Source organism: Abramis brama (assembly GCF_963993115.1).
Source record: "Abramis brama genome assembly, chromosome: 17".
In the NCBI taxonomy this organism is placed as follows: domain Eukaryota; kingdom Metazoa; phylum Chordata; class Actinopteri; order Cypriniformes; family Leuciscidae; genus Abramis; species Abramis brama.
The window spans coordinates 25,488,898-25,514,531 of NC_139979.1; the positions used below are offsets into that span (position 1 = coordinate 25,488,898).

Consider the following 25,634-nt stretch of genomic DNA (forward strand, 5'->3'; position numbering starts at 1 on the left):
TGCCCTTGATGCTTAACTGCATTGACTCTATAGTCAGTGTCAGTAAGTGTGTGTGATTTAACTGCATGGACTCTAAATGTGTGTGTTGGTGGGGGTGGTGCAGGGCGGTAACATCCCTGCAGTGTTGCATTGTGCCCTCTTGTGGATATGAACAGACATTGTGTGCAGACCTTCAGAATGGCGACCATGTATCGTCTCACTGAGCACATATCGAATCAGTAGTGACAGTCTAAGAAATATTTATGCAAAAGGAGAGTCTACAAAAATAGGGTTACAAATTTGTAAGAAATGCTTTTTATCAATGCCATGAGTGAGGTAAAAAAGACATTTAATGTATAATATAAATGATCAGGAGAGCGTTTTCCATCTGCTGTGTCATATCGGTTTCCAGACAACGGTCTGGCCTCAGTGAGTCATATGATGATGGTGTTTTACTGTATATGACCTTTAAGACAGAGGACAGCTGTATTCAGACTCATAAAATTTGTTTATTATTATTAAAATTAACAACAGACATCAAGTTCACACATGAAAAATAGATTTGTCAAACCTGGAAAAATATAAATTCAAACAATTATTATTTACAAAATCTTTATGACAGCCTCAATTTAATTCAAAACAATAATAATGATACTAAAATAATGTTTCCTTACAAAATAAGGCCTATTATAATGAATGCGTTTACAGTATATTGACTTTGCCCTGAGGCATGTTGCATTTATTTTGCCTGAAAACTTAAACTGTGACCTTAGGGCTCAGTACCATTTCAATTTTGTGAAAACACCAGCCTACAGGTGAAGATAAAGGCAATTTTGGAAACTGAGGCACTTAAAAAGATTTTGTGGCAATTTTACATAAAAATCTTCTCATTACAGTTTACAATAAGTAAAGTGATACATGTGAACTGCATGACCGGAGGATATACATGCTTTCTGTTGATCCACCTGTCTGCCTCCCTTCTGATCCTAACAAAGAATCTTTTACAGTTTCATGAGGTAGAAAACAACAAAAAGACTTCAAAAGCTATAAAACACAATCACTACGGTCTCACATTCTGATAAAGGTTCATGAAAGTTTATAAACACACAAAAAAATGTTTTAAATGAAAACCATAGGGTTACATGTATTTGGAAATTTAAGTTAATTAAAGAGCCTAATTGCTCTAATTGCTCACTAAATACCTTAGTGTATGTACCACAAAATGTTATCGATTGTCATAATAATGAACAATTATCATAATATTATAACATATTTATATCCAAATCAAAGATAAACTAAATTTTCACATTATTATATCATCATAATTATGTGACATGGAAACTTAATATTTAGGACCAAAAAAAAAAAAGGTTCAGTAGTGGTGCAAAACAAGCATCTGGTTTTCAAACCAAGTGGCCTCCAAACTCTCCGATCCCAATATCGGATTCAACAACGATAATTTGCTGACACGCATGAGAGTGTGTGCATGTGCAGAAAGCCATGTTTGGATAGTTCCAGAAGAAAAGTACCTTCATCATCACTCTTCAGTTTATCGTTTCACAGACATGAAGTATCTTCTGGTTGAAATCCTCTGGCTGATCAGCATACACATAGTGTCCTGCACCTTGTATGGCCTAAAACCAATGCAAGCCAATAAGAAGTTTAAAATTAGTTAAAAGCAGACAGACACTGACTAAGATTACCAAGAAAATAATCACTGTATACCAGAAGTGCCATAATAAAAATGTAGGTGTTTATTTTGAACCAATGCCACAGTTTGTGATATCAAATGTTGCAATATTTTCACTTGGCTTTAACATCCATAATAACTCGAAGATTACACAATGGCATTTCAGAACTAGAATAATTAGCTCAGTTTTTGTGGTGGTGAGAGGAGTCAGTCTGGAACACAAGCATATTCATTGTACAAAGACTTTTGTTTTTGTTCTGCCTGCCAATTCAAATGGTACTTTTTCAATACTGCTTGCTCTCAACATTTTAATCTATTAGAATTCATGCAAAAGAACTCCCACTGGAATTAAGAAGTTATTTGTGGAAGTTATGCCATCCAGGCAAAGCTCCAAATGTCTATGAAATCCCATGAAGGATATCTTGCCCATCATCATGCCCTAACGGGTCATATCATGAGGTCCTAAGGTCCACTTATACCTTTTATTGTGCTAAAAATAGTCATACTGTCAAGTTTCCTTTCAGAATCATCTCGTTTGCATGCAGATTGAGATTTGTATTTGTATTTAACTGCCCCATCCTTCAATAATAGCTTCTTTGAAAATCCTACATGCATTATTAAAGAATCACAAAGCAATGTGCTACACAAACTGTTACATTTTCAACTTTGTAATGGTGCTGTTTGAGCATGAAAAAGGACTGCAAAGTTACAAAGCACAAAGTCCACTCTAAAGGCAGTTATTCTTTTTATCAGTACGCGCTGTTTCTGAACTCCCCGAAATGCCTCGATTGTAGTCCCGGAAAGTAACAATATGTCACAATATTCCTCATTTAAATATTTCCCGCCAATGTATTTGCAAAAAAAAGGGGGTCGAGGCTAGAGCTGAAACAACTAATCGATTTAATCGATTAAAATCGATTATTAAAATAGTTGTCAACTAATTTAGTCATCGATTAGTTGCTAAATAACTTTTATTTGCCATAAGCGGCTCATTTCGTGCATATTTTAAATCTGTGGTGACCAAAGTGTGGCAGTAATGAGCCACCGGAGGTTTTACTCAGCCAGTACAGCAGGAGAAGTAGCGAATAGCCAATAGCTGGCCTTGTTTTATGTCACGTGCTTCCCGCACAGCGTCTCTGCAGCATTCAGCGAGATGGCGGAGGCAGGCGGCAGTGGAGTAAGCTCGAGAAAGAAAAAGAAAAAAGCGGAAGATAAAACTAATCGAACGAAGCAGCATTCGGCAGTTTAGGATATCGCACAAGATTTGTCAACAAAGAAAACATTTCATCACTGGAGAGTTTTTTTTTCCGATACCATCGTATCAATTGATTTTGATTAATATGCGCGAGGGAGAGAGAGAGAGCAAGACAGCGCTCGGGTGAGTGCGCGCGCGCGGCCGGGGCTCTCTGTTAAACTGACTGGACTTGTCACAAGCAAATGATACACTTTAACTCTATGATGGTTAAACTCTGCAATTCATTATTTTTTCTCAGAACTAATGTTTTGGTAGGAACGAAAGTTTACCATAAATTTACCAAAAAAAAAGCTACTTTCAACTTTCTGATTGATTTCACAGCATAAGCTATAAAGCTGTTTCCCAGGTATAAGCTGTGTGTTTACAGGAAAAAATAAAATAAAATGCAATTTACTGCAACTGTAGTCTTTATTCTTATTCTTCGTGAAAATATGTTCTGCAAGATTTCTTAATAAGCTTTGTTCGGGATGTTATTAAACTACTTTAGGAGCCCTAATGACTGCCATGGTGAAAACATTTGAAGTCTCCTTGTGAAATTTGCTAGAGTACGTATGGGTCAGTGTTTTGATAGCAGAAGAGTTCGACAAAGGATTACTAACACATAATAAAACACAACTCCAAGTATGTTTTTGATGAGGATATGACAATGCAAAATGGTTAAAATCTCTAAAAAGTCTATATTGAATGATAAGGACCCTTTGTTAATAATTTACTTGGAAAAAAATGGGCAAAACTAAAATATAAGTACATAAACCGATTAATCGTAAAAATAATCGCCCGATTAATCGATTATCAAAATAATCGTTAGTTGCAGCCCTAGTCGAGGCCTTGTTGAGTTGCGTTAGGTGTGTGCTGTCGCCATGACCATGATTTTTCGATCTAACGCGGTTATGGGAATGACATTTCCGAAACACAATTGAAAAATAAGGTTTTTGAACATTCAAGCATGAAAATATAGGCCTATCCTAGTAGACCCCAAAAACAAAATCAATATTTTGTAAAAGGGCATAATAGGTCCTCTTTAAGATCATATTGAAATGATAAGGAATCTTGAAAAAAAAAACTTCAGTCACACATTTGAAACACTGGGATCCTTCAGAAGGATATGCAGAGTTGTAGGTGCTACACACTGACGGGAACAGCGCAGCCTGGCTTTCTCATTACCTCACTGTGACTAGGTGGGCCAATGTTTTCAATGCCAAACAGGCATTGCTGACATGTAAATGTGGGCAACCATGTGTTCAAATGCATTTCTGTATGAAATCATACAGATCTGTGTGATGTTGCAAAGTTGCAGTATGTTTTCATAGTACATCAAGCCGCAAAAGATCAAGAAAAGTTTCTCTGAGTGGCAGTGTGTGCTGAGCAGTGAATGGAGAACTCACAATGATCTCTACATGGGAGTTTGGCCTCATTTCTTTGATTGAATTGCCGGAGTGGCCATCTATGCTGGAGCGTGAGCCATAGATCACCGTAATGGGGATGTCGCTGTGAATCAGGCCAATTCTCTGCAGCATGGGCCTCTTTGCCCAGCCATACGGAATGGTCATGTTTTTATAGGCTGTTTCACCGCTAAAATATTAGGATCATAATAAAAAAATAAACAGCAGACCGTTATGAGAATTTCAACGTTCAGACATATATCAAAGCCATTCACAACAAAAAGCATAAGGGAGAGGGTAAGGGAGAGAAAGAATGAGATAGATAGATGGATGGATGGATGGATGGATAGATAGATGGATAGATGGATAGATAGATTTGGTACCTTGGACTTTGGACATTAAGATGGAAGATATATTCTGTGACTCTATTGTCATTAAACATAGTCGCAAATTTCTTTTTGAAGTCTGGTCTCAGAGTCTGCACAAGAGTGGGACCTACAGGACAATGCAAAACACATATCTGAAAAAACTAAAAAGTGAAAATCCACAGAAAATCGATCTATCCAAAAATGATGGATCACCCATAAATTTTTCATCCTATCATTAATTATTCAGTTCATGTGTCACATGTTCCCATTGTCAGTGACTAATATCCAGCCCCCTTCAGAATCCTACAGAACTTGACAGAAAGCTCTACAGATTTCAAGGAATTGGAACGTCCATCACTCACAAAGTTCTACACATGACCAGAGGCGGCTCGTCAGGGGAGGCAACGGAGGCACAGCCCACTCGAAATTTTGAAAGAATAATTTAATGATAATAAATTTGTTGTGTTGTTATGTGTTCAGTATGTGTATTTCTTGTTTTTATTTCACCACAGCAGACCATAAAATATAACTGAAATTGGAGCTACCGGTTGTTTTCTTTTCTGCTGCTTTTCCCCCATGAACATGCCGAATATGCCGATGTGATTGCTAAGGCGAATCTGAAGACAGAGAAGGGGAGGAGGGGTGGCACACTCCATATCTAGAGATTTTTGCCTCCGTTGGTAAAAGAAAATTAGCCACCAGTCACCAGTAAGTATTTCACTTTCTCAGCATAACAGAGATGATTAGCCTCTCTTAGTATAACAACCAATCATTCTAGAAAACATGTGGGGCCCTATCTTGCACCCAGCGCAATCGACTTTGTACACCGACGCATGTATCATTCCTATTTTGCACCCGCGCACAGCGGACTTTTCCCTCCACAGACGCACGTCGGTAAATTAGGAAATGAACTTGCGCTCCCGGGGGCGGTTCAGTGAAAAGAGGAGGCGTGTTCCGGCGCAAACGTTCCCTGGTGCTATTTTGCAGGTTTAGAAAACAATTCCGCCACTGACCAGGAAAAACCTAGTCTAAAGTCAGTGGCATGTTATTCATATGCTATTTTAAGGGTGCATGCTTGGCCATAATCAATGTAGCGTGTGCACAACGCGCATGCACTTTGCTTATCTCATCTACACACAGACGCAGCAGTTCTCATTTTTAGAAAACCATACATAATTACAAGGAAAAATATTAACACACGAGGGAAATCATTGTGGTGTCCATGAAGATGTGAAAAAATAGGCATAAATCTAGCTTACACATTTACCCAAATTATTATATGCCTGTTTAACCGAAGTTAATTTGGGTGGGTTTCTCCCATCCCCATACAATGTCACTTCTCTGTGTTTTACGGCCCTGGCGAGAATGTCGGTCTCCTCGGCTGTGAACCGCTCCTGCAAATCCGACGTTATAATAGCAATCCGCCATGAACAAGCACGCCTGCTCTTAAAGGGAATGTGAGATGACGATCTGATTGGTTTATTTCACGTTACGCCCAAACCACACCTATGAGTAATGCAGCTACTTCAGACCAACCCATTTTAGATTTGCGTCGGGCGCAAGAGTCATTTATCCCGCCGGTATAATAGCAACAGCGCCCGAGATCCGCCCACAAAGTTACTTGCGTTTCGCGCTTGATACTTGTGTTTCAGATCGTTAAAATAGGGCCTGTGATATTAGTTTGAACTGCTCCCGCTGATAATCTATTCTCGACAACCTAATTATGAATTATAGAAATATTGAATATTTTCCAAAAATGTACCAAGCTACCATTCGAGCAAAAGACCCACGCCTAAGCTTGACATACAGCAATCATTTTCATTAAATACATGTAGCAGAGGGTGCGAGACAGAACAATACTGTAGGATGGATTTTATGATAGGAGAGTAAAATTCTATTTATATTGTCTTGCTGTGAATGTGTAATGTAATTTTATTAAATCTAAAAGACATTTTAAGCAGTTAATTAAAAAATAAAATAATCCGGGTTCTCAGATTTAGTGTGCCTCCTTTATTAAAAAGCCCACCAGCCACCACTGCACATCACTATTGTGTTTTGTTTATTACATATACTGGATAATTAGATTTTTTTTGGTATCTTTCAGCTATTAATAATAGTATAGTACTCTAAGCTCCATTTAACACTTTTCACTATGCTAGATGGATAGTTCACCCGCAAATTTTAATTCTGTCATTAATTTCTCACTCTCATGTCATTCCAAACCCGTAAGACTTTCGTTTATCTTCGGAACACAAATTAAGATCTTTTTGATGAAATCAGAGATTTCTGTCCCTCCGTTGACAGCTACGCAACTACAACTTTAACGATTCAAAAAGTTCATAAAGAGATCATAAACGAATGCATATGAATTGAGCGGTTTAGTCCAAATTAATGTGTAAATGTATTGTAATGTACAATGTCAAGCGACCTTGAGATACGGAAAGGCGTTATATAAATAAAACAACTTCTTCTTCAAATTTTCCGAAGAGACTCTTTAAGCGAAGAGATCGCTTTATTATATGATGAAAAGATTGAATTTAGGCTTTTATTCTCATGTAAAAATTCATCAACTTACACATCAGTTGTGGTAAATGGAAGCTCAAGTATGCTTGCAATGAGGTTCATTCTCGTGCTACGCAGCACGTTTGAGCTTCAGCAAGAACCAAAGAGATTCATTCTCGTGTTACGCAGCACGTTTGAGCTTCAGCAAGAACCAATGAGGTTCATTCTCGTGTTACGCAGCATGTTTGAGCTTCAGCAAGAACCAATGAGGTTCATTCTGGTGTTACGCAGCACGTTTGAGCTTCAGCAAGAACCAATGAGGTTCATTCTCGTGTTACGCAGCATGTTTGAGCTTCAGCAAGAACCAATGAGGTTCATTCTCGTGTTACGCAGCACGTTTGAGCTTCAGCAAGAACCAATGAGGTTCATTCTCGTGTTACGCATCACGTTTGAGCTTCAGCAAGAACCAATGAGGTTCATTCTCGTGTTACGCATCACGTTTGAGCTTCAGCAAGAACCAATGAGGTTCATTCTCGTGTTACGCATCACGTTTGAGCTTCAGCAAGAACCAGTGAGGTTCATTCTCGTGTTACGCAGCACGTTTGAGCTTCAGCAAGAACCAAAGAGGTTCATTCTCGTGTTACACAGCACGTTTGAGCTTCAGCAAGAACCAATGAGCTTCATTCTCGTGTTACGCAGCACGTTTGAGCTTCAGCAAGAACCAATGAGGTTCATTCTCGTGTTACGCAGCACGTTTGAGCTTCTGCAAGAACCAATGAGGTTCATTCTCGTGTTACGCAGCACGTTTGAGCTTCTGCAAGAACCAATGAGGTTCATTCTCGTGTTACGCAGCACGTTTGAGCTTCTGCAAGAACCAATGAGGTTCATTCTCGTGTTACGCAGCACGTTTGAGCTTCAGCAAGAACCAGTGAGGTTCATTTTCGTGTTACGCAGCACGTTTGAGCTTCTGCAAGAACCAATGAGGTTCATTCTCGTGTTACGCAGCACGTTTGAGCTTCAGCAAGAACCAATGAGGTTCATTCTCGTGTTACGCAGCACGTTTGAGCTTCAGCAAGAACCAATGAGATTCATTCTTGCGCGCCAAGCAGGTTCGGTTGAACTTCTGTTTATGTTCAATGAACAATGTTAAAATGTTTAAATTAAATCTGTTCATCATATTCACAATCGTGTTGCTTCATAAAATTTGGACTAAACGGCTCTATTCATATGGATAAGTTTTACGATCTCTTTATGAACTTTTTGAAGCGTAGTGGCTTACTGTAGCTGTCAATGGAGGGACAGAAAGCTCTCAGATTTTATCAAAAAGATCTTCATTTGTGTTCTGAAGATGAGTGAAAGTCTTACGGGTTTGGAATGACAATGAGTAATTAATGACATAATTTACATTTTTGGTTGAACTAGCCTATCCCTTTAATATCCATTCCACATAATTCTGTAGATTTCCCTAAGAAATCAGCCCATAAAATGTGAAGATCTGAAGATTTCATCTGGGCTTGTGTATGATCACAACTATCCTGAGTCAGGGGGTCTCTGGATATAAGGTTTTGGTTCTCCTAAAATACTGGATACTTTTATACTAAACTAGGACACTGAGATGACACATCATTTTTGGATCTATCTGAAATTCATATACAACAAAAACAAACATTATCAGTGTAGAAAAAAAGGAAAAGAGAGAAAGAGATATGAAATATGATCTCAGATGAGATATTAAAAAGCTAGCTTGGTAAAATATGAGTGGAACATCATTAATATTAATCTATGAAATTCAAAATACTAATTTTCAGATCCTTGATAATTCTAGGATTTTTTCCAAAGCCAATTTGTTCTTGCAAAACAGTTGCAGCATATATACAGAAGGCAATGTGATTAAGGTATGCGATATGAGACAAGTATGACGTATGAAAAAAGACATGCTCCAATTACTGAGAGAATCATTTTAGTGAAATTGCAAGTGCGACGTCTTGGCTAAATCTGTCCCTGGGTTTCATTACTGACAATCTTTATCACATGGTGTTCCACATCATTTAAGATATACAAGCACATCTTGAGCCTTAAGCTGTAATTTCTCTTTTTCTCATTAATACTTTTATTACGTTTGATTTGCACTCTCAGATTAGAGTAAATCTTACCTAAAGGTCCAGCCAATCTGAGACCAGCGAGGGGGTTGAACGGGCTCAGCATTGCCCCTATCGCTTTGATCCACACAGGAATGGGCCTATCTTGGTCTCCTGGGTCAGGACGTTCTGGAAAACCCCACGGTTCCACCAGAATCAGGTGCTTTACTCTGGACAGTGGGTACATAGAAGGACATACTGTAATATATCTGTAGCATATTTTCAATTGAATCACAACTAAATGGACTTACACCAAGCTACAACTAGTTACACTGACCAAAATCAAGCTTTTAATGTTGTTTAGATGTCTATGTGCTTTAAGACAAACCATGTGCAAATTCAAAAGTCAACACCACTGCTGAGTATTTTCTCTTTAAAACTGCAATGAACCAAAGACAGTCTCAAAAACACGCTGGTGTTTCTGACGTCGCAAACTACCTTGTAACCAATCAGGTCAACGTGTGATCGCAACGAGTGGATCTCTGAGCTGGTGTGAGTGAGTGGAGGCGGGGCTCATTAGCAGAGTGGGAATTATACCGCGGCCACGCGGCCATGGCCGCCGTTGCCCTACACTTTGGCCTTCATGCCCCGTGAAAAAAAAATCTCTGTACGGCCACAGTGGCCTGTGTGCCCTGGCCCTGTCCAAGTTCCATGTATAAAGCAGAGCATGTGAGCGGAGTGGAGCGGGAGCGAGCGGGGAGCGCGAGCGGGCGGATCTTGGACAGAGCGCAGAGCGGCAATTTCAAAAGGACGGAGCGTCGCCCTATTTCCCGCTCCAGTTTCGCTCCGCTCACACCACGAGTCTGAAGCATGCTCAGTCAAGCCTGACCCTGAATCCATCTGTCTTGCACAGTCATCAACAGTAGACTATTTTCAGTCAAAACTCAGCTCAATAATGGAGTTCAAAAAGTAGGCTACTTCAAAAAGGAAAATGAGAAGTCATACAGGTGTAGCCTAGGCTACTATTAACCCTCTGGAGTCAGGGGTGTTTTTGGGGTCCTTGAGATGTTCTGACATGCCCTGACATTTGTGCTTTTTTCAGTTGCTTATAAACATATCAATGGCAAAAAAAAAATACACTCTATTTAGCACAAACAGGACTACCATAATATGTGAGCCACATGTATGTACATGTTTTCATTTTTGAGAGAATAATGTTTATGCATGGTTATTGAAAAAACTAAAAATGAAAGTTTCTGATATAAGGCCACAAAACATATACTAAATATGTGTCAATAAGACTTTTGACTAATGGATGTCCTCGCCTAGAGTTTTTTCTTCAAAATTATGTGAAAATCATCCTGCCTAATCATTCACATAAAACGATACATTGATTTTAGTTTTGTGAAACACTTTTAGTTTGGAAAGGCAATATGCGGATGGGGCGTAAACGATCATGCATATTTAGTAGTTCACACCTGATTAGACAATGCCCCTGCATACTTAATGAGCTAGGGTCGCTCTGGAGTATAAATCGCAACAGTCAAAAAATGCGCCATGAAGAAAGAAAAAACACATATGCCTAGCCTAAGTCGCACTGGACTATAAGTCGCATTTATTTAGAAATTTATTTCACAAAAAAAAAAAAAAAAAAAAAAAAAGTTACAGACTGGACAGTTCTCCATTACGGACGTGAGCGCTCTGAAAGCGGCACTGAAAGACTGCTTTATAAAACCTTCACAGAGACCTCAAGCAGAAAGCACAAAGCCTGTCTTTAAATTTAATTTCGTTTTGTATTAATTGTAGGCCTATCTTAATTTTAATCAATGTTTCATCAACCAATTGTCTGGATTTAATAAATTAGAAGTGAATATATTAGAAAATAGATAATCACGACACGAAAGCGCCGGCGAAACTGGAGCTTGTCTCATAAATGAACCGAAACTCAGCGTCTAGCCTATACTTGCCTCACAGACCTGAGACATATATAAAGCTTGAAATGTCTACTTTTAAACAGAACAATTCAAAACGAAAGAAAACAGACTTCTCTCTTATGTAATCCGTATGAAATGTGCATTTCTCTCTGGCGTGTTCACTACTGCGAAGATCGCGAGTCAGCATCTTTCCAGCCGACACAGACATAAAAAAAAAAAAAAAAAAAAACCTGGTTTATTAGTAAACAATTAAAATGTCTCCTGCTATATTTTACATATTCATAATCATTAATTTTGCCGGTTCGTTGTGACAGCTTTTAGGTGCTTTATTGGCAGCAGCGCCACCCTTACATCGCATCAGCACCGAAAACATAGAGATTTTTTTCTTTTGGGGGCATTTTGTTTGTGTTCAGACTTTCTCAGTTGTTTTTAGGCGCGATGTTACGAGGACGCTGCTAATAAAGTTGCTAGTAGGCCTACACATTGGATTCACGTTTATTATTATAGGCTAAAAAAATACCCCAGTTTTTATGCCGTTCGTATCATTTTATTTTGTTGTATTTATCCGCCACACCTTGAAGGCCGGTCCGTGAAAATATTGTCTGATATTAAACCGATCTGTGGCGCAAAAAAGCTTGGGGACCGCTACAAGTGATATAGGCCTACATGTAGATTTTTTTCCTTTTTTGGAGCGAGCGGGGGGGCGATTTGAGTGGAGCGCGAAGCAAACTGCGTTGAGCGCTGAGCGATAATGATTGTGAGGGTGTATACCTTCTGGATGAAATGGTTCTCTCTCTCACACTCACATGATATAGAGGACTGAATGAATATTTTGAATGCTTTTATTGGCATTTGTGTTGTTTCTGAATGCTTTTATTGGCATTTGTGGTGTTTCTGAATGCTTTTATTGGCATTTGTGGTGTTTCTGAATGCTTTTATTGGCATTTATGTTGTTTCTATTGTTGTGTGAGGGTGTATACCTTCTGGATGTAATGGCACTCTCTCTCTCTCTCTCATTAAAAAATGTTTTTTTATTTTATTAAAAAAGTCATAATCCATGTCTTATTCCAAATTAGGATGTTATGGTATCAATCTGAATGGGAAAACCATCGAATTGTACTCAATGGCCTTTGTGCCCTGTCATATGGCCTTGGTGCCCCTAAAAAAAAAGAAAAGGTGGAGGCCAAATGGCCTTGCCCCTAAAATTACATAATTCCCACCCTGCTCATTAGCATTAGCATACACAAGGGTGAAGAGTTACATTCAAGCTATTTTAAGGCATGAAAAAAATTCAGTTTTAAGGAAAAAACTTTTAAATATGTCATTTTGGTGATCAAAGATGAGTTTTACGGAATACGATTATTGACTAGAGGGGGACTTTAAAGTAATCTGTGCATCCAGATACACAGAGACATAAAAAAAAAACTTTGTGGGCAGGATAGAAGCGAAAATATGGAATATGCAGCAACTCTAATGCTTGTTGAAATCGGATGCTAACAAAAATAGTTTCGAATCAAATTCTGAGGTCAAACTGCTGACAGATATAAAGGTTGTGGGAAATGGGGAAACAGGAAGGATGTGAAAAACAGTGTTCTGCATTCAGAGCCACAGTTACAACACAACACGGCACAGAAGTGAGCTTCTATTCATCAAGGGGCTGATTTGAAATCAGATTTAAATTTGTATTAAGGTAAGACAGGATACAGAATGGCAAATTACAAATTTGAATTTATAGAAGTAGAACTACAATGGGAAAAAAATCAAAGAAATGCATGTTTAGTTTTCAATAATGCAATTCATTTTTTCTGCACGAATTATGCAGAAATATATGATCTCATTCACATCACACGAGGTATTTCCAGAAACATTAGATAACATTAATAATTGTTATGGACCATGGAGGAAACAACATTTAGTTTACACGCTGCTCTAATGTACTAATTTACATGTTTTTTATATTATATTTGCTTTGATGCTGTGTTAACTGTTTTGGCAGTTAACTTAAGTAATAAGCATTCAAATTAGGTGTGATAAATGTATCTAGGCAGAATTAGTCAAAATGAATGATGTAATATGTTATGTTTTGCATTAAAACTAATGTAATTCTCTGTTGTGTCTGTGTTAAATTGCCAATGCATTTCAAATTCATGAAATGCAAGGCAGCCAATTCTCAAATTCTGACATTTGTTAAACTCTGCCAGGAGTATCATTAAAACGTTTATGATTATCAAAAAATACCACAAAAAAGATCAATCAATATGACATTTGTAAATCAATCAAATGCACTCTGCTCTAATGTAGATATTTACTATTAATATTTGTGCTTGCATAGTATTTAATCCCTCACTCAATTAGAGGATCATAATATATATATACTGTATTTCGCTAAAGCTGAACTCTTTTCTGTCTTTTTGGTTACAAACCTATCTGGGTATGTGATTGCGTAGGAGGCAGCCAGATATCCTCCCAGGTTATGGCCCAACATAATCATACTTTCCAGGCCCAGTTTCTTCCTCCACTGTTCGATGGACTCAACAAACTGGAGCTCAGCCTCCTGGGCGTCCGTGCTGAAGTGAGGTCTGCTGCTCTGGCCAAAGCCCAGCAGGTCGAAGGCGTAAACGGGCCTCTGCTGAGCGAGAGAGTCCAGGTTCAAGGCCCAAAATCCCACACCACTCCCAAATCCATGCAGCAGAACCAGAGGGGTTTTATTTTCCACTGGCCCCTTAAATACCAAAGTCCACAGTGTGTTTTTGTCAGATATGTGAACAAACTGCCTGCAGAACTTGCTTGTGACGTCTGAAAGGAATAAAAAGAAAAGGTTTCTGTATTATAAAGGGCACGGAAAATGTATCTGCAAAGGTTACATCTTACCAGAAAATTATATATAATATATATATATATATATATATATACACACGACACACACACTCACACAAACACATACACTGTCATAAATATGTATGTGACAAATATGAGTATATATTCATACTAAAACATACCAACTTAGAAATAATAAGTTAATATCAATAAGTTTATTATCTTCACTCTTTAAAAATATATATTTTTTACCTATATGAACAAAACAAGCTAAGCATTTTCATATCTAGTGCAGACCTTATTTTATAGTAGTAAAATTCAGTAAGTAAGTAAAATTCAGCTTAATGCACTGTGAATGATTACTTGATGTATTTAATAAAAATGTGAAAAGTATAATAAAAATGTGAAAAGTATAATCGCGTGTGCTTGATTAGTTTAGTCAGATTGTGTGTGTCAACAATTCTGAGTTAAATTAAGATGAGACCACTTTTTTTGAGTAATCAATGCAGAAGACAATTTGTATGCAAAAAGCATTAAATGTTATTTACACTAAGATAAAATAGCAGTATTTCTTTACCCTAAGTGTGCACATTGTAGTTAGATGCTATTTATACTTAGTGCAATAGTGACATATACTATTTACACCTCAGTGTATTGAAGTAATTATAAAACAGTATGCAATAATAACAACATATTCAGTGTATTTGATTATTTACTAAAATAATAAATGGATGCTGCCATATTAGGACATTACTTGTCCGTATCCATAAAGCACACCTCCACACCTATGTTGGAGGTTCATACTAAACCTGCTGATCAGTAAATGTGTCCTCGAAGGTCCAGTAAAGAAACCATGGTTTTGAGTGTGGTAATATGAGCTACATGTGTCGTGGTTGAGCTCGGCCGTAGTGCCAGCACATCGATCAATGATCATGAGGACACCACATCCAATTTCAATTATAGGTCAATTAAAAACACGTTAAACACTTTATTCCCACTATTAAAAAGGCAGATTTGAACTTCTGTTGGTCGCATAACAGCACACGTCTGAGGGTATGTTTACAAGACAACGATGTACTAAAAAAGGAAACTCAGCATGTACATGGACCCACACACAATCGTGGACAGACTCTAGATTTACTCATCAGTAAGGGTCTAAACATTTCATCGATTGTTATTAAGGATGTAGCACTGTCTGATCATTTCTGTATTTTCTTTGATATATTGATCTCTCCTGCCACTGAAGCTAGATCTGTGTCTGTCAAGAAGAGATGCTTAAATGAGAACACTAGTGTACTATTTATGAAGGCTATATCCTTAACACCAAGCATATCTGCAGACTCTGTTGATTTTCTCCTTGATTCTTTTAACTCAAAAGTTAAAAGTGTAATTGATGATATTGCTCCTGTGAAAGTCAGGAAGAAGAGTGCACCTAAAAGCACCTTGGAGAAACTCAACAGCAGTGCAAAATATGAAAAGACAATGCAGAAAAGCAGAGCGCATGTGGCGGAAGACAAAACTTGTAGCCCATTATAACATCTACAAAGACATCCTTCATGCTTTCAATATGGAACTAGGCAAAGCTAGACAGACTTTCTTCTCAAATATTATAAACAGCAATTTAAACTTTTTGCTACTGTAGAGAGACTGACAAACCCCCCAAGCCAGATTCCCAGTGAAATGCTCTCAGACAGCAAGTGCAGTGAGTTTGCTTCTTTCTTCTCTGAGAAAATCAATAATATCAGAAAGGTGATCAGCACATCCTTGTGTTGCACTGAGGTCAGACAGATCAGACCACCTGAGAAAGTAGTTACTATGTCTGATTTCAAAGAAATTGATGGCAAAATTTTGGAAGAAGCACCTTAAAACATCAACCTGCGCCCTTGACGCACTTCCCACATCTTTTTTCAAAAGTGTGTTAAACAGTTTAGAGGCAGATCTTCTAGAAGTGGTAAATGCCTCAGTTCTCTCTGGGAGTTTTCCAAACTCCCTGAAAACTGCAGTTGTCAAGCCCCTCCTGAAAAAGAGCAATCTGGATAAGACCATATTAAGCAACTATAGGCCGATCTCAAATCTTCCTTTCATAGGCAAGATCATTGAAAAAGTTGTCTTCAATCAGCTGAACAAATTCTTAAGCTCGAATGGATACTTTGACAATTTTCAGTCTGGTTTCCGACCGTACCACAGCACAGAGACAGCACTCATAAAGATAATAAATGATATTCGCTTAAATACTGATTCAGGCAAATTATCAGTGCTGGTACCACTCGACCTCAGTGCTGCATTTGACACCGTCGATCATAACATACTTCTTAACAGGCTGGAAAACTGGGTGGGGCTTTCTGGGATAGTCCTAAAATGGCTCAGGTCATACTTAGATGGGAGAGGTTATTATGTGAGTATAGGAGATCATAAGTCTGAGTGGACATCCATGACATGCGGAGTCCCTCAAGGCTCAATTCTTGCGCCACTCCTGTTCAACCTGTATATGCTCCCAATGAGCCAAATAATGAGAAAGAACCAAATTGCTTACCACAGCTATGCAGACGACACACAGCTCTACTTAGCCCTATCACCTAACAATTACAGCCCCATTGACTCCCTGTGCCAATGCATTGATGAAGTCAACAGTTGGATGTGTCAAAACTTTCTTCAGTTAAACAAAGACAAAACTGAAGTCATTGCGTTTGGAAACAAAGATGAAGTTCTCAAGGTGAACGCATACCTTCACTCTAGGGGTCAAACAACTAAACATCAAGTCAGGAATCTTGGTGTGACACTAGAGTCAGACCTTAGTTTCAGTAGTCATGTCAAAGCAATAACTAAATCAGCATACTATCATCTGAAAAATATTGCAAGAATTAGATGCTTTGTTTCCAGACAAGACTAGACTGCTTTCATCACCAGCAGGGTGGATTATTGTAATGGACTCCTCACTGGCCTTCCCAAAAACACCATAAGACAGTTGCAGCTCATACAGAACGCTGCCGCCAGGATTCTGAGCAGAACCAGAACATATGAACATATCAAACCAGTCCTCAGGTCTTTACACTGGCTCCCAGTTAGATTTAGGATTGATTTTAAAGTATTATTACTGGTATATAAATCATTCAATGGCCTAGGACCTCAATATATTGCAGATATGCTCACTGAATATAAACCCAACAGATCACTCAGATCATTAGGATCATATCAGCTAGAAATACCAAGGGTTCACTCGAAGCATGGCGAGTCCGCTTTTAGTTATTATGCCAGCCGCAGCTGGAACCAGCTTCCAGAGGAGATCAGACGTGCTCCTACAGTAGTCACATTCAAATCCAGACTCAAAACACATCTGTTTAGCTGTGCATTTACTGAATGAGCACTGTGCCAATGTTCGTCCGACTGTTTGTACTGTACTGTATTTTATTTTATTTTTCTAAACTGTTTAAATTATTTTTATTTCTTTTTATTATTTTAATTTCTTCTATGTAAAGCACTTTGAATTGCCATTGTGTATGAAATGTGCTATATAAATAAACTTGCTGTGTGTGAGAGAGAGAGAGAGAGATGGGTAGGTTTAGGGGTCGGGTTAGTGTGTGTGTGTGTGTGAGAGAGAGAGAGAGAGAGAGAGAGAGATGGGTAGGTTTAGGGGTCGTGTGTGTGTGTGTGAGAGAGATGGGTAGGTTTAGGGGTCGGGTTATTGTGTGTGTGTGTGTGAGAGAGATGGGTAGGTTTAGGGGTCGGGTTAGTGTGTGTGTGAGAGAGATGGGTAGGTTTAGGGGTCGGGTTAGTGTGTGTGTGTGTGTGTGTGTGAGAGAGAGATGGGTAGGTAAATAAATAAATCAAAATTAAATCTTGTTTACAATAATCATTCCTGTGAATATGTACATGTAGTGCAGTTGCTGCTCGTGTATGCAAATTAACAATTCACCATTAAATGTGTTATTTTTAAAAGTGTTTTTTTTTTATACTTTGCAAAAAAAACTTGCATCACAATAAGTGTATTGTGATTGTCAAAACATTTTAGTAACTAAACTGAATTTTATTAGGTTTAGTGACAACATGTTACAATGTTTATATGGTACAATTTCTGGTAAGCTACTTTTTTTTTATAACAAATTTCTTGAAACAAATTTCACGATTTCAATTCAGTTCTTGTGATTTGATTTAATATTGACTCATTTGGATAAATATTAGGTACACAAGATAGGCGTTAATTTTTCTCAAGAAAAAAAATACATAGGCTACATACAGACAGCCCTATCAGCTGGTAGTATTAGGCTATTTAAGGTTAAAAATAACTCAAATTAAATATAATGCGTTTTTTATTATAATAACAACTTTATTTAATGATATAAGTACAAATATAATAAATATGTAATATAGTACACATATTTAGCAAAATACTCTCTATAGCTCTTTTTCTAGCCAACTAACGTGCCTATATTATGGTCATTAAATGGCTTTCCTGAGGTAAATGTTATGTGACATAATTGTTCTCCAGCTGTTTTATTGACCCCTTTGTTTGATTGACTGATCGATATTATGTATGAAGAATATACATTTCAGTAAGCTGTAGCCTACTGTTTCTTTCAACATTGTTCATTCGTGTTTATTTACTATTAGTAGAGATGATCGGGTCACGTGCCGCTAGGGATCAATTACAAACGCCAAAACGGTATTTATTGTTTGAATTTCGTAATAAAATTGACAGAATCTGAGAGCTGAGATTTTTTTCATATCATAACCTGCTCTGTCTAGTCTGTTGGTCTCCATGTCCTCTTTGCTTCGCGATTTTTCTGTGCGTGAGAAAATGGATGTGTGGCGTGAGAGCGTGTGAAAAGTGTCAATTGCGTGAGTCTCACGGTGAATGCGTGAGAGTTGGCAGCTCTGTTATTATATTTTGGCTTAATTCTATTTGTTATTCAGATTTTACCTCAAATATTACCTTTGAATTGGAACAACATAATGAGAAGTAATTGGGATGTTAATGCTACAGTAGAAGTTTTCTTGATAATCTTATCATGTTTACTGTCCCTAGATATCAACTTCAGGTATATCACACATTTCAAACTGGTTTATTTTGTACTTCAAGTGGTAATTCGGCATTTTTGGGTTTATATGATAAACAGGTTTGAAAGTGCAAAATTCCCTATGTTTTCCCTTTTTTTCAAAATGGGCACCTTTAGCATCATTTTTCTCAAAAACTGCAAGGTTGTGTGTGGAGAACTTTTTCCTAAGGAATCTCTCTATATTTCTGATGTTAAATATAAAAAAAGTAGGTAGTGCCCCACTTGGTGGAACGAAACCCTATTTCTAGGCCTGTTTTAGGCTACCGACAGCGGCCTAAGTTTACACGTAGATGATAACGGTATGGTTTTAAATGGTAACTCAACCCCTGGTCAGAGCCTGACTCCACCCACTGGCAATATTTGAAAAATGCTAGAGCCCAGCGGAGATAGTGACAGATAGTAGAACCCTTGGTTGCTGAGCGGGGGGCGTGCACCTGAGACCCGCGTTTCAATAGCCGCGCGCTCTCTGTAGGCATGTTTACATATAATGAGTTGCCATGAGAACGACTGACATCTCTATCTTTTCATACAGATTACATAAACAGAGAATATTTGTTTTCGTTTTGAATTAGATCATTTAATAGCAGAGACTTAAATGTTTATAAAAAATATATTGCTTATGCCTGTGTGACTAGTATTCGCTGAGTTTTGTTTAAGTTTAGAGACGTGCTCCAGAAAAAAAGTTCACGGAGACGGAGAGGCAGAAAGCACACCCTGTTTATTTTTTTTATTTTACAAAAGCAACGTTTTTTTTTTACTGTAAGTGGATGCATAAAAAAGTTGACATTTAACAGTTTTTTTTTTTATTTAAAGCCCCAGTCTTACAGATCATTAACTAAAAAAAAAGAAGTTGTTTTAGGGTTTAGTTACCCTTTAAAAAACTTCCACTTTGAAACCTGTTTTCAAAAGTTTGCGTTTTCAGGCCCCCAAAACACCGTTGTTGAGTAAATGAATGGCCAAAACGAATAAAAAGTTTAACGTTTTTAGTTGAAAATGGTCTTGTAAACGCTCCCTTACTCTCCACACCATTGCTCCTGGGGCCTGTACCATGAAGGTAGCTGAACAAACTCGGGGTTACAGGATTAGTTTTGAGTTGACAAAACCAAACCGATGCAATCAGGCTTTATTGGTACCATGATGCAGCTCATCAACTTTCTCTGTCAACTCAGGCTTTGACCCTTAAGCTATGATTACTCCACGCGCGCGTGCACATAAAAGAGTGACACTGAACAACCAATCGCGGGTAGAGCGAGAGCGATATATTTTTCCGCGGAGGAGCAAGAGATAATCATTCATAATTACGATTAATTTAAATATGTATTTCAAGCTCGAAACAATACGGTCTCTGCTGCCAAAGCAAGAGAAGACTGTTGGAGAAAGATTGCTGATGGTTAATGTGTAAGTTAAACAAATACGTTCTATATTTATGTAAAATTATGTATGTATATATGTATGTGTAGCCTATATGTGTAATATAGCCAATAGATTATTTTTATAATATATAAAAAATGTACATGTATGTACTAAGAAAGATTAATATTCATTGGTTTTTAGATTTTTAGATGCAACCCCAACTCAATGAGCAGATAAAGACAAAATATACAAATATAATTCAAAGTGGTGAGTATTTACCACAACCTTTTATTACTTTTGTGAACATTTTATCACACTTGTTTGCAGCAAACAGAAATAAAGAATTAAATTCAGAAAACCAGAATACACTGGCAGAGGAGTTGGCTCTGAGTAGGCAAAATAAGGGACGGCCGATTATGGATGTGATTACAGGTGCTGTACAATCTGACCCTGGTGCTGGCTCCTCTAAGCAAGTAACACTGGGTACGTGTGCAATACATTACTACTTTTTTTTAAGTTTTAAATATGGCTGACTGTATGTTCTGCAGGGAAATACAGTGTCCCTGTTGAAGCTAGCACACACACACACACACACACACACACACACACACACACACACACACACACACACACAGGTCAGTATGCAGCAGACAGAACACCAAACATAACCTGCTTTACAACAGTTATGCTTTACATTGGCCTACTTTTATTTATTAGGGTGGAGGAAATGAAGACACTCTGTCTGTGTGTTCTCAGACAGTTGCTGATGTGAATGCACTGGGCTTTTTATTATGGCAAACATTTGAATGTGTGGCATAAAAAAGGGACTGGCCCTTACACATCTCTTTTATTGTAGGATTTTTCACTACCTGCCCCAGAAACTGAGGCCTCTACCTCAATGGGCTTCAGCAGAAATGTGTAAGGATTTAAAACCCTTGACATAAATTACAGTCAGTCCTGTGTTTGTAGGAAGTCAAGGAACTTTTTGTGATTTTGATGAGCCTCCAGGAAACTTGTAATGATCATGTTTGTGGTGGAATTATGTTTCAGGTGGAAACAGACTCAGTCAGGGCCCTGTACAAAAGGAGACTTGAACTAGACTGTTCACTAAAGGAGTCTTGAACTAGACTGCACACTAAAGGAGTCTTGAACTAGACTGCACACTAAAGGAGCAGACTGTGAGCTGAGGAGGCTCCAAACAAAATCAAACAGCTGGATAAAACTGATCTCAGTATGTATATATATATATATATATATATATATATATATATATATATATATATATATATAAAACTTATTTAACCAAGTAACACTTTGGTATGAATATTTACTGTATTAATGCAACTTTCTCTTGCTCTCTTTCTCCCTCCCATCCCACAAAACCAATAAAACAGTCTGAGACCTATCTGCAGTTTCAATGTGCTTTTATTAAGTGTAATATTGTATGGTGATTGCCTCTACATCTGCACCAGCTGGGTGGTCAAATGTGATCGGGTCAGTTTCATTGGGGAGAAGCTGGTTTTGTGTTGTTTCTCGCTCCTTTCTACTGGTGGCTATATTGTGCAGAATGGCACATGCAGCCACTATCTGTGATGCCCGCTCTGGTGACTCTTAAGGGCTGAACACAGTTGAAATGTGCCTTTAGGAGGCCAAAGGTCATCTCTATCTTCACTCTGGTTTTACTGAGGGCCACATTGAAGCGGTGCTGTGGCCCTGTCTGAGGGTCATGATAGGGGGTTATTGTGTAGGTTTTTCTATCTCAGTTTAAATGAACAGTGTTTTGTACTGTACCAAATTTAACTTGCTTTCCTCAAAGCGCTGACACAACACAGACTCACGGAAAATTTGTGAGACGAGCACTGGAGCCAGGCCATTTGGCATCCAAACTTGATCATATCATATAAGTCGTCTGCAGATGAAATGTTTAGTAGATCATTGTTATATCTGTTAAAGTTACTATTAATTTAAAGATTCATCTCACAGAAAATAATCATCTCACATATTCACATCATCTTTACTTGAACATTAAGGCTGTGATAGGACTTCCTATTAACATAATCTGCCTCATGTTCCCCTAGAGCAGTGGAGATTGGAGCAATATACTGCATACATGTTGCAATGACTCTAGGGAATCCTATCATAAGATTATCAGAAGAATAATAAAAAAGATTCAAAATAATTCTTAACATGTATTATATTGTACAGTACATTTGTGAAATTTGCTTTTTGAGAAAAAAAAAAAAAAGTGTTCATGTGAGGTCACCCTATCAATATATCTTACCGGCAATTTTATAAAAGCCCTCTTTTATGGACATGGTCGATAAATGTCCGGGGAACACTATTAATGAAGCTTTTCATGTACTCCTGCAGAGCGAGGACCACCTTCCGAATGGTTCGACAAACATATGTTTTCCCATAGCTTCTGTCCGTCACCCACCGTGCAAGAATGTACCACTTGCAAAAAAAAAAAAAAAAAAATGCAACGCAATATTTGCGGTACAGTAAGTGCATGAATTCGACGTGTTAAATTCTTTATGTGCGGCTCAAGAAGTTCGCAAAGTTAAGACATTCCTTCCGCGGAAAATCTGTATCTTTCATACAAGTAACTATCAGGAAAGGCAAGGGGATTTTGTCTGGCTAAAAACTCTTTCTCTACGAAGTGCTCGTCAAACAATTTGCGCTGATATGTCCACCGGATTTGGAAGAAAAGGTGAAGTCATTGCAACAGACACTTGGAATAAGTTACGTCACCTGTATGTTTCTTTGCTCTCAGCTGATTGGTCAAACTTCAGTCTGAGATCTTGAATCCAGAACATAACCTGCCCCGGAGCAGGTTAGCCGTGCAGCGTAAGATACCATGGCAACGAACACCGATTAAAGCCGAGCTACTTTCATAGTACCTAAAACCCAGGGTTGGCGGAAACTAAACTGAAACATAGCTGGCTAGCCACCTAATCCGGCTTCATGGTACAGGCCCCTGTTTTCAAATGGGTTTCTTTTGTAGTTTTGTCTCACTCCACCAGACAATAGTGGGCGGAGCTAGTGTAAATAGCCTCTGCCAACAAGGCAAAATTCAACTATTTGATTTTGGTGTAAATAAACACTCCGGACATTTTTTACAAAGGGTTCACAAACTTATTATTGCCACTCTGTATATTGATCATCATCAATTATGTTTATTAAATAATTCTAGAGACAATTTGCCATACCTAACAAAAACTTGAATAGTTTGGATTTTAAATTTTGATTTGACAATGGTTGGTGTTACTCACAGTGCAGCATCCTCTCTTCAGCCTCCTTCAGTTGGCTCTGAGATGTTGGGCACCAGGACGGCAGCCAGTCGGTAATCCACCATGACCTACAATAAAATTAAATGTGAGCTTCTCATTCTTATTTCACGTAGAAAGAAACCAACATGAGATGGCTGAAAATGTTTGTTCTTTACAACAACAACAATTAGGCTAATGATAATAATGACAGGTTAAAATCTGCTTTCAGAGCAAAATAAATTCATTAATTAGGCTAATTAATAAATAACATATACAGTAAATATTAAGTAGGCTTTCAAATCTGCTTTCAGAGGACACAAGCCCTTAGACCTTGAGGAATTACTTCATATAACTTATTGGACATTGTAACAGAATTGTACATTACAGTGTCCATGTTACACATATTATGTTAATGATATATGTATTCTGTATATGTAGTTGTGCTCATTCTGACAAAATAATCACATATTAAGTAAGGCACAATATGACTAAACCTCCCAAAACTAAATAGAAACCAAAACTAATTAGTACTATACACCTGACTGTTGCTATGTACTGTGAAATTGCCCTAATTTACCATGAGGTCATCAAGAGCAATGACATGAGCAATGACTAAATCATGATTATTAAATGAACAAATCGTTGATTTAATTTTTTATATTGATGATTTAGACAGTTAATGAGAATCTCTGATACTATTATCTTGAGACAAAATACTGCATAAAATACCCACTTTGGCCAAACAATGCCACTGAAACACTACAATTTTTCATAAATAGGAGGGAAAAGATCTGGTAGAATTTAAATTTGATTTAGAATATTGGTTCACATTTAGTATAGCCATATGTTGCTAGGATTACACTGTAGTTTATGTTTATGTAATAACATGAACACTGTAAAGTGACCCAAACTTTGAGGCACTTAGTAGAGTTAGTTTATGAATAACATTTGGACACATTTTACCTCACTGCCTTGTCCAAGAAAGAGAAAAAACTGTAGAAGAGACTACGAATACCAAGAAACATCAGTACACGCTGTGCCAGTCTAAAGCCAAGAGAATGTGAAAGTGCTGTCAATCAAAGACATACTGCAATAATTGTATTACAATACAGGCAATTCATAATTTAGTTAGAAATCAGTTTTGTATTCATTTAAAGAGTTTGTTAATAAAAAAAGAATTGGCAGACAGAAAGAATTGTAAGAAGTAAATAGCCTACATTAACAACAACCTTAGGTTTTATTGATAAACACTGACAGTACACAAACAGTTCGCGTACGGCGTGCAAACGAAAACGAATAAATCTAACTAAACGACAGCAATAGCAACGCACATATAATTCACACCATTTAAACATTTTTAAGCAAATGTGTGCTTAGAGGGTCACTTACCCAGTGTCCGCTAACACGGTCTCCTCAGCCATGTTTTCGACACAGTGCTGTTCACTGTTGTTCAGTTAGACAGAGAATTGTGTACATTATGTTCTAATGAGTCGAATCTTTTATTGAATCAGATGAACAAGTTCAAAAAACGGACTGAATTAATGTCTCCTTCTTACATGATGGGCAGAAACCCGAGTAAAATGATAGTAGGAGCATTTGCAGGGTGATTAACTGTTTGGATAAAAAAAAAAAAAAAGAAGTAAATTGTCAGATACAAAAAAATGATAAAAATAAAATAAAATATCTGTGGAAGTTTAAGGGCTCGCGTGAGTACGTAGGCCTAATAATGGAGTAAAATAATCACTGATTTCTTTTTAACCAGTTCTTTAAACAAATTGTTGAATCAATAGGCTGAATTTAGAATAGCATTCTCTACTGTTTCTGACAATCACTTACTGACTTCACAATAACACTTATACTGATATGCATTGCTCTTGTTAGGCTACACATAAGCAATAGTGTCCATTGTAGCTGTGAAAACTGCTTACACATTAACTAATTTAATTTGAAGTT

The 25,634-nt window shown here is 37.6% G+C and overlaps 1 protein-coding gene across 2 annotated transcripts; it reads right to left on the reverse strand.

The window, feature by feature from the left end:
- Positions 1–468: 468 nt before the first annotated feature.
- Positions 469–25,153, reverse strand: abhd5a (abhydrolase domain containing 5, lysophosphatidic acid acyltransferase a). 2 transcript variants are annotated; one of them, XM_084088596.1, is made up of 8 exons: positions 25,071–25,152; positions 24,645–24,725; positions 23,685–23,770; positions 13,612–13,984; positions 9,330–9,484; positions 4,690–4,801; positions 4,310–4,496; positions 469–1,613 (listed from the first exon to the last, which is right to left on the reverse strand). In XM_084088596.1, exons 1-8 carry the CDS (start codon positions 25,100–25,102, stop codon positions 1,524–1,526), a joined length of 1,116 nt encoding a protein of 371 aa, XP_083944722.1. In that variant the 5' UTR covers positions 25,103–25,152; the 3' UTR covers positions 469–1,523. The 2 variants fall into 2 exon arrangements, with proteins under 2 accessions (XP_083944722.1, XP_083944723.1); XM_084088597.1 differs by lacking the exon at positions 24,645–24,725 and having other exon boundaries at positions 25,071–25,153.
- Between the last annotated feature and the right edge of the window lie 481 nt (positions 25,154–25,634).

Bases quoted from the DNA above. Each gene is read 5' to 3' on its own strand.
- abhd5a (XM_084088596.1), bottom strand. From the start codon at position 25,102: ATGGCTGAGGAGACCGTGTTAGCGGACACTGG. The intron at 24,726-25,070 runs GTAAGTGACCCT...TCTTGGCTTTAG, and splicing joins ACCGTGTTAGCGGACACTGG to ACTGGCACAGCGTGTACTGA. The intron at 4,497-4,689 runs GTACCAAATCTA...CTAATATTTTAG, and splicing joins CTTAATGTCCAAAGTCCAAG to CGGTGAAACAGCCTATAAAA.